The 13,953-nt window shown below is 39.1% G+C and overlaps 1 protein-coding gene across 2 annotated transcripts; it reads left to right on the forward strand.

The window, feature by feature from the left end:
* Positions 1-2,653: 2,653 nt before the first annotated feature.
* clu (clusterin) lies at positions 2,654-13,118 on the forward strand. 2 transcript variants are annotated; one of them, XM_060866242.1, is made up of 9 exons: positions 2,654-2,805; positions 9,341-9,462; positions 9,546-9,694; positions 9,787-9,957; positions 10,372-10,729; positions 11,392-11,532; positions 12,208-12,434; positions 12,536-12,715; positions 12,815-13,118. In XM_060866242.1, the coding sequence occupies exons 2-9, from the start codon at positions 9,375-9,377 to the stop codon at positions 12,848-12,850; spliced, it is 1,350 nt and encodes a 449-aa protein (XP_060722225.1). In that variant the 5' UTR covers positions 2,654-2,805; positions 9,341-9,374; the 3' UTR covers positions 12,851-13,118. The 2 variants fall into 2 exon arrangements, with proteins under 2 accessions (XP_060722225.1, XP_060722226.1); XM_060866243.1 differs by having other exon boundaries at positions 12,536-12,711.
* The last annotated feature ends 835 nt before the right edge of the window (positions 13,119-13,953 follow it).

Below are 13,953 nucleotides of genomic sequence, written 5' to 3' on the forward strand. Positions count from 1 at the left end.
TTCATAAAGGAAAAATCCACTTTAAATAAATGGATGTTTCATAATAATTTTATATTCTTTTGCTTTCATTTGGATTCCTGTTTTTTGAGAGCATTACTGTAAGATTCAAGGCTTGCTAAATCTCTATCAATGCTGCGGAGCTTTTGCCCTTCAGTCTGTCTGGCTCTTGTACCTCCTCATCTGTTCACTCTGCTCAAACTGTTTCATTTGTTTCAGGGTGAGTGTTTCATTTAAATAATAATGTACTAATGCTCTATATTTTCATCCGAATGTTACAGCTCAAGGTGAAAACAAATTCATCATTCAGATCTTTTTCCAGAAACCAAAAAACATATTTCAAGTCAACTTGTGTCCAAAAAACAGGCTTTAGTCACCTCTGACTCACTGTACGCGAGACAGGACAAGTTGCAGATGTGGCCGCCTGACATTTTTGGCTCGTGAGATGCCTGACAAACAACTCGGCCCTGGAGTTAGACATGAGGAGTAATAACATGCCCTGAGCAACCACCGAAACCACTTGTCTTCACCACAGCAAACTTAATAACCAAAAAACTAAATCCATTTAACGGCAGTAGATGGCACAGCATATAATCATCAGCATTATAAACAGTGTTTACCGTGCACACTTTGGGGCATGAGGCACATGTTTATCATCAGAGAGCTTCTGACCTTTGAACTTGTGGGTTAGAGTTAAGAACAAAAGTTAGGACAAAAAAACAAGACAAAAACATTAAGTTTGTGTCGAGATGTGCACTGCTGCTATTTTCTATACTAATAAAGTGATTAAATATTATATGTTCAGATATTATTGATAAAAAATGATTAGTAATATGGTAATATAACAACACACATAGCCATGTTTTGTGTCTATAACTGGTTCCAATACCAGGATTTTTAATATTATTTCAATTTATATTTGACTAATCAGTCTTTGCATAATCTCCAGTGCTCACTGGTCTTGGATTTTCTACTTTTATAACTACTTTCCTATCAATTTTACTTTTTAGTTTGGCTCACGGGGGGCACGGTGGCTGAGTGGTTAGCACATTCGCCTCACACCTCCAGGGTTGGGGGTTTGATTCCCGCGTCCGCCTTGTGTGTGGAGTTTGTATGTTCTCCCCGTGCCTCGGGGGTTTCCTCCAAGTACTCCGGTTTCCTCCCCCGGTCCAAAGACATGCAGGGTAGGTTGATTGGCATCTCTGGAAAATTGTCCGGAGTGCGTGCGTGAATGAGAGAGTGTGTGCCCTGCGATGGGTTGGCACTCCGTCCAGTGTGTATCCTGCCTTGACGCCTGAGATAGGCACAGGCTCCCCGTGACTAAAGGTAGCTCAGATAAGCGGTAGAAGATCAGTGAGTGAGTGAGAGTTTGGATCACGGTTCTGTCATAAGAAACCTATACTTTTCAATTAATCTCATGGATACACTAATGCAGATTAATAAAATGTCCGATATCATTATTTCTATTATATATATATTATTATTTTTTCTTTATTTCAACCAAATATCAAATAATGTGATAGAAATATCTCATTATTTTGGCTCAATATGGCTAATATTTTCTTCTTAAGGAGAAAATCTCTCTCTGAATTTTTTTTTGTATTTTATGCCAATATTTAATATCCTATAATCTACCAATAAAACTAATTTATTTAATAAAATCTTACTTTTCCTTTTTTTTTCCAGACACACTGAACTCCAACTTGGGGGAAAAGTCAACATGCTATTCAGCTTAAACATAAAGAATAAGATATTAAACTAATTGTTGTTATTTCGAGATTATAATAATTACATGTTAAATGACTTATCACATCACAAATAATGACATAATATCACATTACTATTATTCAGAATAATGCTAAGTTGAATGCACTATTAAAAAAGAGACATAGCACTTTAACTTGCAATTCAGGGCTTTCATAAAGAATATCTGTGCAATTTCCCCAAAGGATGAATTAGACATTGGTGCACTGCTAATGCAGATGTTATTCACTGTACATGTATTTCACAGTCCCAGCTGAAGAGCTGCCAAAGTAGGTCAGCTGATGTGTCTCTGCTGATTCACTCCTTTATAATGTGATCGCTTCAGCAGACTGGTCAACAACATGACTTGCCCGTAAATGACTGAATGTTTTAATCCCATAAGCCTTTGGTTCAATCTTGAATTGGAACATGGTTGCCAGATTGGGTTTATAGTTTGCAGCCTAATAACAGTTTAAAAAGCCTCTCTAGTCTCAATCGAGGAAGTGTAGGATCTCAGTGATTTCTATGTACTTAAAAATCCTTAACACACAAGATTCAGTGTAAAACAGTTCTTTGTTATTAGTTGATGAGTTGAGTCATGGGTGTTAGCTCTGCTGAAGGATTCAGTTTAATCTAACCAAGCCTCCATGTGCCAAAACACAGACCACAAATCTGGACAAATTGGTGGCACAATTTTATGTCATGGCTTGAATGCCATAGCCTAATTGAGTACTGGTTCCTAGTCGTGTGCATCTTCTTGGCCACAATTTAGATCTTTTACTTCCTGCATGATAATGCACCATGTGAAAAAGCAAAACTTGTCTCAAATTCAAAACAAAAGACAAATTATCCACTCAGGAGTAAAATCTGTCTAATCTGGCAACGAGAACGTGACACTTCTGGAAAAGTCCAGCAGTGTAGAAACAAGGGTGGGGGTGGAGCGATTGTTGATTAGGGGTTCGTTCTCACGCGCTGAATCACGTCGCCACCTCGCGGTATAAATAACGGTGCACGCGCGAAGGGATCTAGAGGACGAACGGATTCAGCTGCACAACAGACGGCTCGGTAAGTGCGCGTGATCTGCCTTCATTTTAACTCTGTACCACACGGACAGAACAGAGTAAAGCTATAATAATAATAATAATAATAATAATAATAATAATAATAATAATAATAATAATAATAACAACAACAAAACAACAATCATCATCATCATCATCATCATAATAGCATCAGCAGTACTATTAGTATTATTTATCATATAATAAAATAATACCAAAACATTTTCTTAATTCAAATACAAGTAAAGGTGAATGTTTTAAAAAATAATAATAATGCTGTTTATTATCTGATACTGTAATCCTAATATAATACATAACAAATATACTGCAAGACAGACATCTCTAATCCCATGTGGTGCAGTAATACTATTAATAATAATAATAATAATAATAATAATAATAATAATAACTTTTAACTTGGATACACACACTGTTATGTAGCTTGTCTCTCTCAACCTTGAGCTGAATGTGTATTGATCTTTTAGTGCAGAGGAAACTGACTCTCAGCTCCAAAAAAGGATGGGGTGGCAAGGTAAAATGGGTTCATGTCATAATGCTCTGTCACTGCAGCACTATTCCAGGTTTGTCCAGCCTCAGGGAAGGCCATCTACAAAAAAGAAAAAAAAAAACACACTAAAGACAATCTGCCAGGAACATTTTTTACTGTCTGTGTTTTTTGGTCCTCAAAATGAAGACTAAAGCTTTGTCTGGATTTTGCTGGATAAGAAACACAGCAGAATGAGGAGAGACACAGTAACAACATTCTAGCAAATGTAGCAAGAAGAAATACTTTCAATAAATATTTTCAGGACAGCATGAAATTTATTGTTGTTTGATACTGTAATACAGACTGCATTGTTTAAAAGAGCAAAACAACAACAACAAAAAAAATTAAAATAAAAAAATGGTATAACTTAATTGTAGTATTTACAAATAAAGTCAAACAGGAGGTCAGAAAGACTACAATGTGATTGGTTGATTTTTTTTATTTATCTTTTGCTAATATAATACTAGTTTCTGCAGAGCTGTAATTAGAGTCAACAAAATTACAACCTGATATTTTATACAGATAAAAAAAAACATAGAAGTGATAGTTTTAGTCACAATTTCTGCACTATTTCAAGCTCCACTCATATGTCTCTATTCCTCATTCTTGAAACATAAATTCAAGTTGCCTGCATAAATTCAGTACCAGTAATGCAGTAATAGAAATAATAATAAAGACTGTTAGGGATGAGTGAGTACAGCATTAGCTGTATCTGTATCCGTATCTGTTAACCATATGAATTATCTGTATCTGTATCCGTACTCGGAGTGGGTGGGGCCTAACCCGGAAGTTGGCGGGCTTGTCTTGAAATGGGCGGGGATTTAACCGGTAATAATTAATTTGTAATATTTATAACACTAGCTTACTACCTTTATGTTTTTATGAAATACAGCAAAAACGTGTCAGACACTCAGTGTCTGGTTACTGGTTAGAGACAGCTGAAGGTTTAAAAAAGAAAAAAAATCTCCGACAGGCAGAGACGCAATGCGAGTCGCATTCTACCAAGCAAGCACCACGTCTGAACGAACCCACGTTTACCAGGACTCTACTGGTTAGTAAGTACGTATTATTAACGTTACAACTCGAAGTAAAAAGCTGAAGAAACCCTAAACGTTAACAGAAAAGACCCGCGAACCCGAGTGACTGAGGGAGAGACAGAGAGCTGTTCTGTGTGTGACTGTGAGTGAGCAGAGCGACACACAGCAACACAATACATCTGTATGTGTGTAGGGGAGGGGCGCTGTGACTAGCCTATCACAGAACGCTGACACAATCAGCTACCCAATGATGATTTTCATTCAATCCGAGCACAGATATTGACTCGTATTACTCGTATAATACTCGTACTCGGCAGAAGTGCTTTACTTTATAGTGTGGTAATTATTTCTCCCCCTACCAAGCTATCTTACAATGCTTATTTTTAAAAAATTATATTACACTTAGAATGCAATGTAAAACCTTTTATCAGTTTATAGTTATGTTTACTGTTATGGGACATTTTTAAAATAATTTTTATAATTTCTTAAAAAATTACAGAGAGAACGTTATATGTTATATATGTTCCGTGTTATATAAAAAAACACACAAAATGCAAATTCCCAAACAACTGTTACAAGAGTCTCATTCCAAAAAGTGTTAAATAATGCATTAAAATTAGATTTTTTTTAATCTTCTGATTATTAGACTTGCAGCATTTGCCATAAAGTCCTATTGAATAAGCTGTTGCCATAGAAACGCAGTTGAATATACAAGCAGTAAGTACAGAATTAAAGCCAACACTGCTATTTTAAATATGAATCATCACATTAACACTGACCAAATGGGAATTCAACAAACACATTGTTTTTCAGATTTGTGTTCTCAGGACTGTGGTTGTATCACTCACATGTTGGTATGCAGTGAATATCAGAGAACTTGTGTGCTGCTTATATAACTAAGCTACCTGCGTCCATGTGGCAAAATCTCAGAGGTTCTCAGTGCAGCGACGCAGCATGCAGGCATTTTTTCAGCATAATAGCACTGTCAGCACATGACGAGTGCCTGACTAACTCACAATTCCTCATCAAGATGAATTGTAAATGGTGGCACAGCTTAGGAAACGATCGTGGGTGCTGTCGCCAGCTAATACTGTTGGAAAAATAATTCACTGTATACTCACACACCGACACACAGATTCAAGATTGATCTTCTGGACTTTGTCTCTGCCTGATTAGGAGGCGACGTCCACAAATCCAACCCCAAATCTTTCCAATCCAGTCCAGAGGTCACAGATTTCATACAACTGGAGGATTTTAGCTGAAGATTATTAGATATTACACAATAACTCAAATCAAAACGTCTCAAATCATAACGCTGCATGATGGATGATTTTCTGATGGTTTTTAGGGTTATACTGTAACTCAAATGCAGGACAAATACTTTAACTCCACAGGAAGATACACATCTGCAGTGTAGCAATGATATGACAGTAGATTATAGAGCTTAAATTAATCGCTTAATTACTAACATAGATGCTTGTATAATGTAGGTGATATTTTTTAGCACTAAAAGTAGAAAATTTAGTCTTTGTTACATCTAGCTGGAGACTATTATCTTGCTATTAAAAAGAATTAGCTGAAAAAGCGAAACGGCTTCATAAAATGACATTATAGCTTGGTGGCTAATAATGACACTGGGCGAGTTAGCTAGCACATTGGTTATTTCTCTACTATTAGAACATAAATTAAGGTAGGAAATATTAGATTAGATTAGATTCAACTTTATTGTCATTGTGCAAGGTACATGTACAGAGCCAATGAAATGCAGTTTGCATCTAACCAGAAGTGCATAGATAGCTTATTTACAAGTGGCAGTGTAATAAATAAGGGTATGAGGTTATACAGAAGGTGTAGTAATATGTACATATAACTGAATAAGGGTATATATAGTGTGGTTTTTATATAAGTATGATACAGTATGAAGTAGTATGACAGATATAGCTGTACAAAAGGAATGTCATTATGAATATATACATCTATATATACAGTATATACACAGAATAAACAGAATAAATATGGATGGACATACAGAAGTGTAATGATAGTTTTTGGGGCAAGGATGCATGATTTTAAAGTGGTGCAAAATAGTGCAAAACACAGAAGAAAAGTGACAGTGCAGTGGTGATTGTTAACACCATATCAGCTGTTCAGTGCAGAAACAGCCACGGGAAAGAAGCTATTTTTCAGTCTATTTGTTCTGGCTCTGAGACAACGGTAGCGTCTGCCCGATGGGAGAAGTGTAAACAGTCCATGGTTGGGGTGAGAGGGATCTATTTGATGATGCCCCTCACCCTTTGCAAACAGCGTTTTTTTGGAAATGTTCTCCAAGGTGGGTAGTTCAATACCGATGATTTGTTGGGCGGTTTTCACCACCCTCTGAAGGGCTTTACGGTCTGAAGCTGTGCAGCTGCTGTACCACACTGAGATGCAGTTTGTGAGGATACTCTCAATGGCACAGTGGTAAAAGTTCTCCAGTATCCTGTAGCACAGACGGGACTTTTTAAGTCTCCTCAGAAAATATAGGCGCTGTTGTGCCTTTCTGATCAGGATGGAAGAGTTCAGAGACCAGGTGAGGTCCTCAGAGATGTGTATTCCAAGGAACTTGAAGCTGGGTACACGCTCAACAGCAGTTCCGTTGATGTGAATTGGAAGATGAGTGTGATTGCCAGCATGTCTGAAATCCACAATGACCTCCTTGGTCTTTTTGGTGTTAAGTTCCAGGTTATTGTCCACACACAATGCTACTAGGTGCTGGATCTCCTCCCTGTAAGCCGCCTCGCCGTTACCTTCAATCAGGCCTACCACTGTGGTGTCGTCTGCAAACTTTATAATGCTGTTTGAGGTATGGACAGGTATGCAGTCATGGGTGAAAAGGGAGTATAGTAGTGGAGACAATACACATCCCTGAGGAACCCCAGTGCTGATGGTGAGACTGGAGGAGGTGACAGTGTTCAGACGAACAGACTGTGATTTGTTCGTAAGGAAGTCCAGAGTCCAATTGCGGAGTTGTGTGCTGATGCCAAGTTGTTCCAGCTTCAGGGTTAGCTTGGAAGGGCTAACTGTATTAAAAGCTGAGCTGAAATCAACAAACAGCATCCTGGCGTAGGTGTCAGGGTTATCCAAGTAAGTCAGGGCAGAATGAAGTACAGTGGAAATGGCGTCCTCAGTTGATCTATTTGGGCGATAGGCAAATTGGTAAGGGTCCAGGCTGGGTGACAGACAAGCTTTAAGGTGGGTGAGGACCAGTCTTTCGAAGCACTTAGAGATGACAGGTGTGAGTGCGACGGGACGAAAGTCAGCCAGTTCTGTTGCAGTGGAGTGCTTTGGCACCGGCACAATGGTAGCAGACTTGAAGCAGGTGGGGACGATTGCCTGGGCCAAGGACAGATTAAAGATGTCCGTGAAGACCTCGGCCAGTTGCTCCACGCATGCTCTGAGTACACGACCAGGGATGCCATCAGGGCCAGCTGCTTTCTGATGACTGGAGAGTACTTGGGCAGTAGGAACAATGAGAGATGGTCTGATTGTCCGAGGTGGGGGAGGGGTGTGATTCTGTAAGCATCGGCCACACTTGATACATGATCCAGAGTTTTTTGTCTCCTGGTGAAACAGGACACATTCTGTTGGAATTTTGGCAGAACAGATCTTAAATTGCAGTCATTAAAATCCCCAGCAACAATATCGGCTCAATCAGGATGCACTGTCTGCAGTTTGCTGATAGCAGAACTTAGTTCTTTTATGGCTATACTAGCCTTAGCATCCGGGGGGGACATACACTGCTATCACAACACTGCAAGTGAGCTCACGTGGTAAATAAAAGGGTCTACACTTAATGATCAGGTATTCAAGATCAGCAGAGCAGTGAGAAGAAACAGTGACAGAAACAATGCACCATGTTTTGTTCACATAAATGCATAAGCCACCTCCTCTGTTCTTAGCTAGCTGGCTATTAATTACATTATTATTAACTACATTATGAATTACACTGAAGGATTGTCAGTGGAGTGGCTACAAAGCTAGCTAGCTAGCTTCAGTAACATACAAATCTATACATTCACACATACTGACAATATGGTATATGAAATGAACCTATTCAGTAATTCAGGCTATTAAATAAGCTGGTGTTACACAGAGACTTACAGCAGTAGCTACATGACCTCCATAGCTGGCTAGCATCACACGGTAATTCTGAAAAGGTGCTTAAGTGTTATTTTAAGAATGACATCAGAAGTGATCCATGTAACATGATGTGTATAGATTTAAATAAATAAAATTCTAAACTACTATTAAACAGCTTCTAATGTCTCTTCTTTTACATATCAGGTGTATTGATTTATTTCATGTAAATGAGGTCTATTGACCATAAATGACTAGAACTTTACAATTTATGCTAACAAATTTTAAATGAAGATAATTAAAGTGTCTAAGACTCCTAATGATCTCCTCCTACCTATTTAAATTAGGTAACAACCTCCTAATCAATACCCAATTGTCAGACTGTATGAAATAGAAAGGACATTATTCATAATAACAATTTCCGGTGTTTATAACAGTTTATAATTACACTCTCCAGTGACACCCAAATGAGGATGAGGTTCCCTTTTGAGTCCGGTTCCTCTCAAGGTTTCTACCTCTTTCATCTAAGTGGGTTTTTCCTCACCACAGTCACCTCAGTCTTGCTCATTGAAGAGAAATACAAACAAGTCCAATATTAATATTGAATTTTTGTCTAATATTAATTTTTGTATAATAAACATTTTGTACTATATTTCTTATGCAAAGCTGCTTTGAGAGAATGACCATTGTTAAAAGTGCTATGTCAGTAACATTGAGTACATTTTCATGCTTTATAAACAGACAAACCAGACAAAAGTTGTATAGTCGACGAGAAACACTGTACGGAGGTTAAGCGAGTATCTGGAGGAAGTCACATTACATCTCTTTTCTACCTTTAGTGTTTCCTGCATCTGAAAGCTGAACTCGCTGAAGATGAGGGCGTGTTTGTCTTTACTAGGCCTTTCGCTCCTCTACATCTCTGCTGAGTGTCTGCTTCCCCCCACCAAGGAAGACCTGAAACGTGAGTATAACAGATGTTCTGTGAGCGCCATTATAATTGCGGTCCGTTTCAGCCGGTGCTTTATGGCAGCTGTGCATCTACAGAGATCTCTCAGCTCGGGGAGAAATATGTGGATAAGGAGATTGAAAACGCCATTAACGGCGTAAAGGAGATGAAGACATTGATGGAGAAGTCGGATGAGGATCACGAGAGGTTCCTGTCATCGTTGGAGGAAACCAAGAAGCAGAAAGAGGTTAGTGAAGATTTTCAGACTTATTTTCCTGACTGTGAGGATTGTAACAATTTGGAAGTTTGCTAGAGCTCCAGATTTCTTGTGTACATTAGGATGCTTTGAAGGTGGCACAGGAGATAGAGGAGAAGCTGAACGAGGAGCAGTCAGTGTGTAATGAAACCACACAGGCCCTGTGGGAGGAGTGTAAGCCGTGCCTGAAGAACACGTGTATCAAATATTACTCCCGAACCTGCAGCAGTGGCTCCGGCCTGGTGGGTCGACAGGTGAGAGCAGAAATTCATAGCGCTCAGGATAAACCCTTGTTTAACCATCTGTTATATGTAACATTGACAAGTTACTTCCTGTTATCCCTTATATTAAGGCAGCTATAAAGAGTCGTTCTGTCACCAGCCTAATTTTATTCCCTCTTTTTTGAAGACAACAAAGTCACAGCTTGTCATGTTACTTACAAACCAGAACAAACAAAGTCCTGACTAACTGACATTTACGAAGCACTGATACTGTACAGCATAATTGTAAAATAATCATCTTACCAAAAAAACCTCACCACACCAACACCTACTAATCAAATCAAGATTTCAGCACCACCATGGTTTAAAACAGAGGAACACTTGTCTATTGTCTGTCTGTTCTACAAGATAGAATTCAAAACCTAATTTTGTGTTCTTCTGTCTCAGCTGGAGGAGCTCTTGAACCGCTCCTCACCTTTCTCCATCTGGATTAACGGTCAGAATATGGAGACTCTGGAGAAAGAGGACCACCAGCAGAGGCAGCACTTCCAGGATCTGGAGAGACGCTACACGAATGTGGCTGACAGCGTTGACACTATCTTCATGGACAGCATGAGAGTGTTTGACCACATGCGCTCACTGCACCAGCCCAGATGGATCCACACACCTTCCTACAGGCCCTTTTTCCATAACCCACAGTTCTCGGGCTTCCATAGCTTGTTCCAGCCTATGAGGCAGATGACACAAGACGTCTTTGGATCATTCGGCTCGTACATGAACGGCGATTTGACTTTTCCTTCTGAAGGTAAATGTTAGTGTGTTTTTATTATTCTGCTATGTGTAAAATTTAATATCCTTCAATTTGTGTGAAATTGGGCAAGCAGTAGCCTAGTGGTTAAAGTGTTGGACAACTTATGCGAATGAGTTCAATTATCCTGTGAGTTCAAATCCCAGGTCCACCAAGCTGCCGCTGGTGGGACCCCGAGCAAGACCCTTAATCCTCAATTGCTCAGTTGTATAACTTCAGATAAAATGCAAGTTGCTCTGGATAAGGGTGTCTGCCAGATATAAACACTATACCTACACTATACCTAATGCACAAGTTCAAGCACCAGCACTGCCAAGCTTCCACATTTGGACCCCTGAGCAAGTCCCTTAACCCTCTCTGCTCCAGTGGTGCTGTATCATGACTGACCCTGTGCTCTGACCCCAACCTCCAAAGTTGAGATATGTGAAGAAAGAATTTCACTGTGCTGTAATGTATGTGAGACAATATAAAGGCTTCTTCTATAAAGTTACACTGCATTATGGACATTCTGTAAATAAGGTTGTTTATTGCTACTCATTCTTCAAGTACTGCATACTCTCCATTGCGTACTCAGCCCTTCCTTGAAAAGGGGTTTTAGGGTTGTTATTTCTAACATATAATATTAACTACCTTCCTGTTCATCTACTGTTTTTTGACAGACGGCAACATGAACGAAGACGTCATCATAACCAAGCCGTTCGGTAACGATAAAATGACCTGCAGGGAGATTCGGCGTAACTCTGCCGGCTGCATCAAACTCCGAGAGGAGTGTGAGAAGTGCAAGGAGATCCAGCACATTGGTGAGCTGTGTCAAACTTGCTTTAAGGCCATTAGGATTTTTTCCAATTCATAATGCCAGTCAGAACATAGTTTATTAACAAAGACCTTTAAAGTAAAATTTAATAATAATTAAATTGATGTTCCTAACAGTTGTTTTTGGTATGTTATTATTTGGTATGTTAGTTATTAGCTATAGCTTTATCTCTTTAGAGTTATGATTGATGTTGTGGAACATCTGTGGGGAAAAACAAAAATGATATAATTTCAGCTATAATAGGTTTAGCTTATTGACTTGGCCGCCTCTGGTTGGTTTGCGGTTATTTGTATGAGGGATCAAGCCTCCTTATCTGAACTTCCCTACCCCGGGTTTGAATTAGTCTGACAGGAAACCAACTCATCTTTATCTACCAAAGCTGCTCAGCAGCAGCAAACAGTTGATTCTTTCAAAAGCAAGACTGTGACATATCACTGAGAAAACTGAAAAGTATGTTCTGGGCCAATTTGTAAGAAAGTAAAATAGCTATTTTTTGCCAAATTAGGGAGCTTGTTTGCTATAGTAATGAAGTCTGGCTTGTCAAACCTTTGGTATCTCCAATGGTTCATGCAGCACCATGATTGTGCCGCATCAGCTATAAATGGTTGAAATGACAATAAAAACATCTTGACTTGACTCTTGACTTGGTTCTCTTGTACAGATTGTTCTGGAAAGAAGCCTCTGGAAGGTCCACTGAAGAAGGACCTAGAACTGGCTCTGGCTGTGGCTGAGAAATTCACAAAGGAGTACAACAATCTCCTGAGGCACTTTGAGGAGGAGATGTTCAACACCTCAAAGCTGCTGGACACGCTGAGGAAGCAGTTTAGCTGGGTGTCCTCGCTCGCCAACCACACCACCAGTGACGACGGCATCTTTAAAGTCCAAACAGTTAGTCCTGATGGCAATGCCTTTCTAATCACATGTATGCATTCAGATACTGTGACCTGTGATCCGTACTGTATGTAACTTCATATTCTGTTTTCCTAAAGATCATCTGTAAGGACACAGAGAACCCTGAGAATCCCGGCGACACCAACATATCCGTCAAACTGTTTGATCAGCCAGAAATAAGCTTCACCGTTCCGGGAGAAATCCCCTGGACCGACCCAAAGTTTTCTGAGGTGGTGGCACAGGAGGCTCTGGATCGCTACAAACAGAACACTGTGTGGGTATTTAAGACACGATTCTGGAATTTCAAGCTTTAATTAACTGTATCACTTTACTCGTTGCACTTATGCCAAAATATCTGTTTTTTTTTTTTATTTCAGAGTTGTTGCAAAGTAATCATGAAGGAAACCGGGTGAAACTTCCTGCTGAAAAAAACCCATCAGGACCCAAAATACAACATTACAGAAACACAGTTAAAAGTTATTTCTGCATTAATCTCCCAAAATACCAATAGCTGTTGTACTACTTAGCTCCACGCTCTCTATCTAGCATAATTCCTGCCTTATTATTCTGATGGAGGCATCAAATGATCCTCAGATGTGTGTGTGAATATAAAAGTGCTTCCAATTTCGCTGTGATAACCAACCGTACATTGAGAAAAAGATAATAAAATGTACAAATATACCTGACTTTTTTGTGTTTTGCTTTAAATGTAAATGAATAAATGATGAATGAACAGGTTAAACATTCCATAACCTTGGTTTTGGTGGCATGGGGAAGTGGTAGCTCAGTGTTTAAGGTGTCGGACTTCTGGTCGGAAGGTCACGTGTTCGATTCCAAGGGCCATCAAGCTGCCATTCCTGGGCCCCTGAGCAAGGCCCTTTAACCTCAATTGCTCAGCTGTATAAATGAGATGAAAGTAAGTCACTCTGGATAAGGGCTTATGCTGTAATGCAATCAAATACTGAAGGTTCAGAGATAAACAGTGAAGGTTTTGGGCTAGAAGGGAACTACAATAATAAAATAAATAAATATAGTGTGCGGTTTTCTGGAATTAATTAAAAGCAACAGGTCATAATGCACAGATGTCATATATACATACAGTGGACATGGGTTCAAGTCCAGCCCAACAAAATCATCTTGTGGACCACAATCTGAAGTTCCTTGTTATTCCACTAGGGGGTGAAATAGAGGGTTTATAATAAACCCACAAAATGTGCTAATGATTAATGTGTAAATATTAGGCTGCAAACAATGATGAGTTTTATACATTTTAGGGTGAACATTTATTCAGTACATTTGCAAAATTTTATATTAATGTCTATTTTGTATAGAACCATGACACAGGCCATTTGTCACCTTATACACACATGTACATACACTATGCTGCTGATCTTTAGATAAGCTATGCACATTATAAATGCATGTGCAGTTTAACTTCTATGTGAAACAAGCTAACGTAAATCCAACACTGCTAAATATAAGTGCGACAAAACTTGAACAGATTCGAAATTCATGA

Source organism: Tachysurus vachellii, chromosome 3, assembly GCF_030014155.1.
Source record: "Tachysurus vachellii isolate PV-2020 chromosome 3, HZAU_Pvac_v1, whole genome shotgun sequence".
Taxonomy (NCBI): domain Eukaryota; kingdom Metazoa; phylum Chordata; class Actinopteri; order Siluriformes; family Bagridae; genus Tachysurus; species Tachysurus vachellii.

Excerpts from the sequence above, each read along its gene's own strand:
- clu (XM_060866242.1), top strand. The coding sequence starts at position 9,375 with ATGAGGGCGTGTTTGTCTTTACTAGGCCTTTCGCTCCTCTACATCTCT. Across the intron at positions 9,463-9,545 it reads CACCAAGGAAGACCTGAAAC|AGATCTCTCAGCTCGGGGAG; the intron begins GTGAGTATAACA and ends GTGCATCTACAG. Across the intron at positions 10,730-11,391 it reads TTTGACTTTTCCTTCTGAAG|ACGGCAACATGAACGAAGAC; the intron begins GTAAATGTTAGT and ends GTTTTTTGACAG.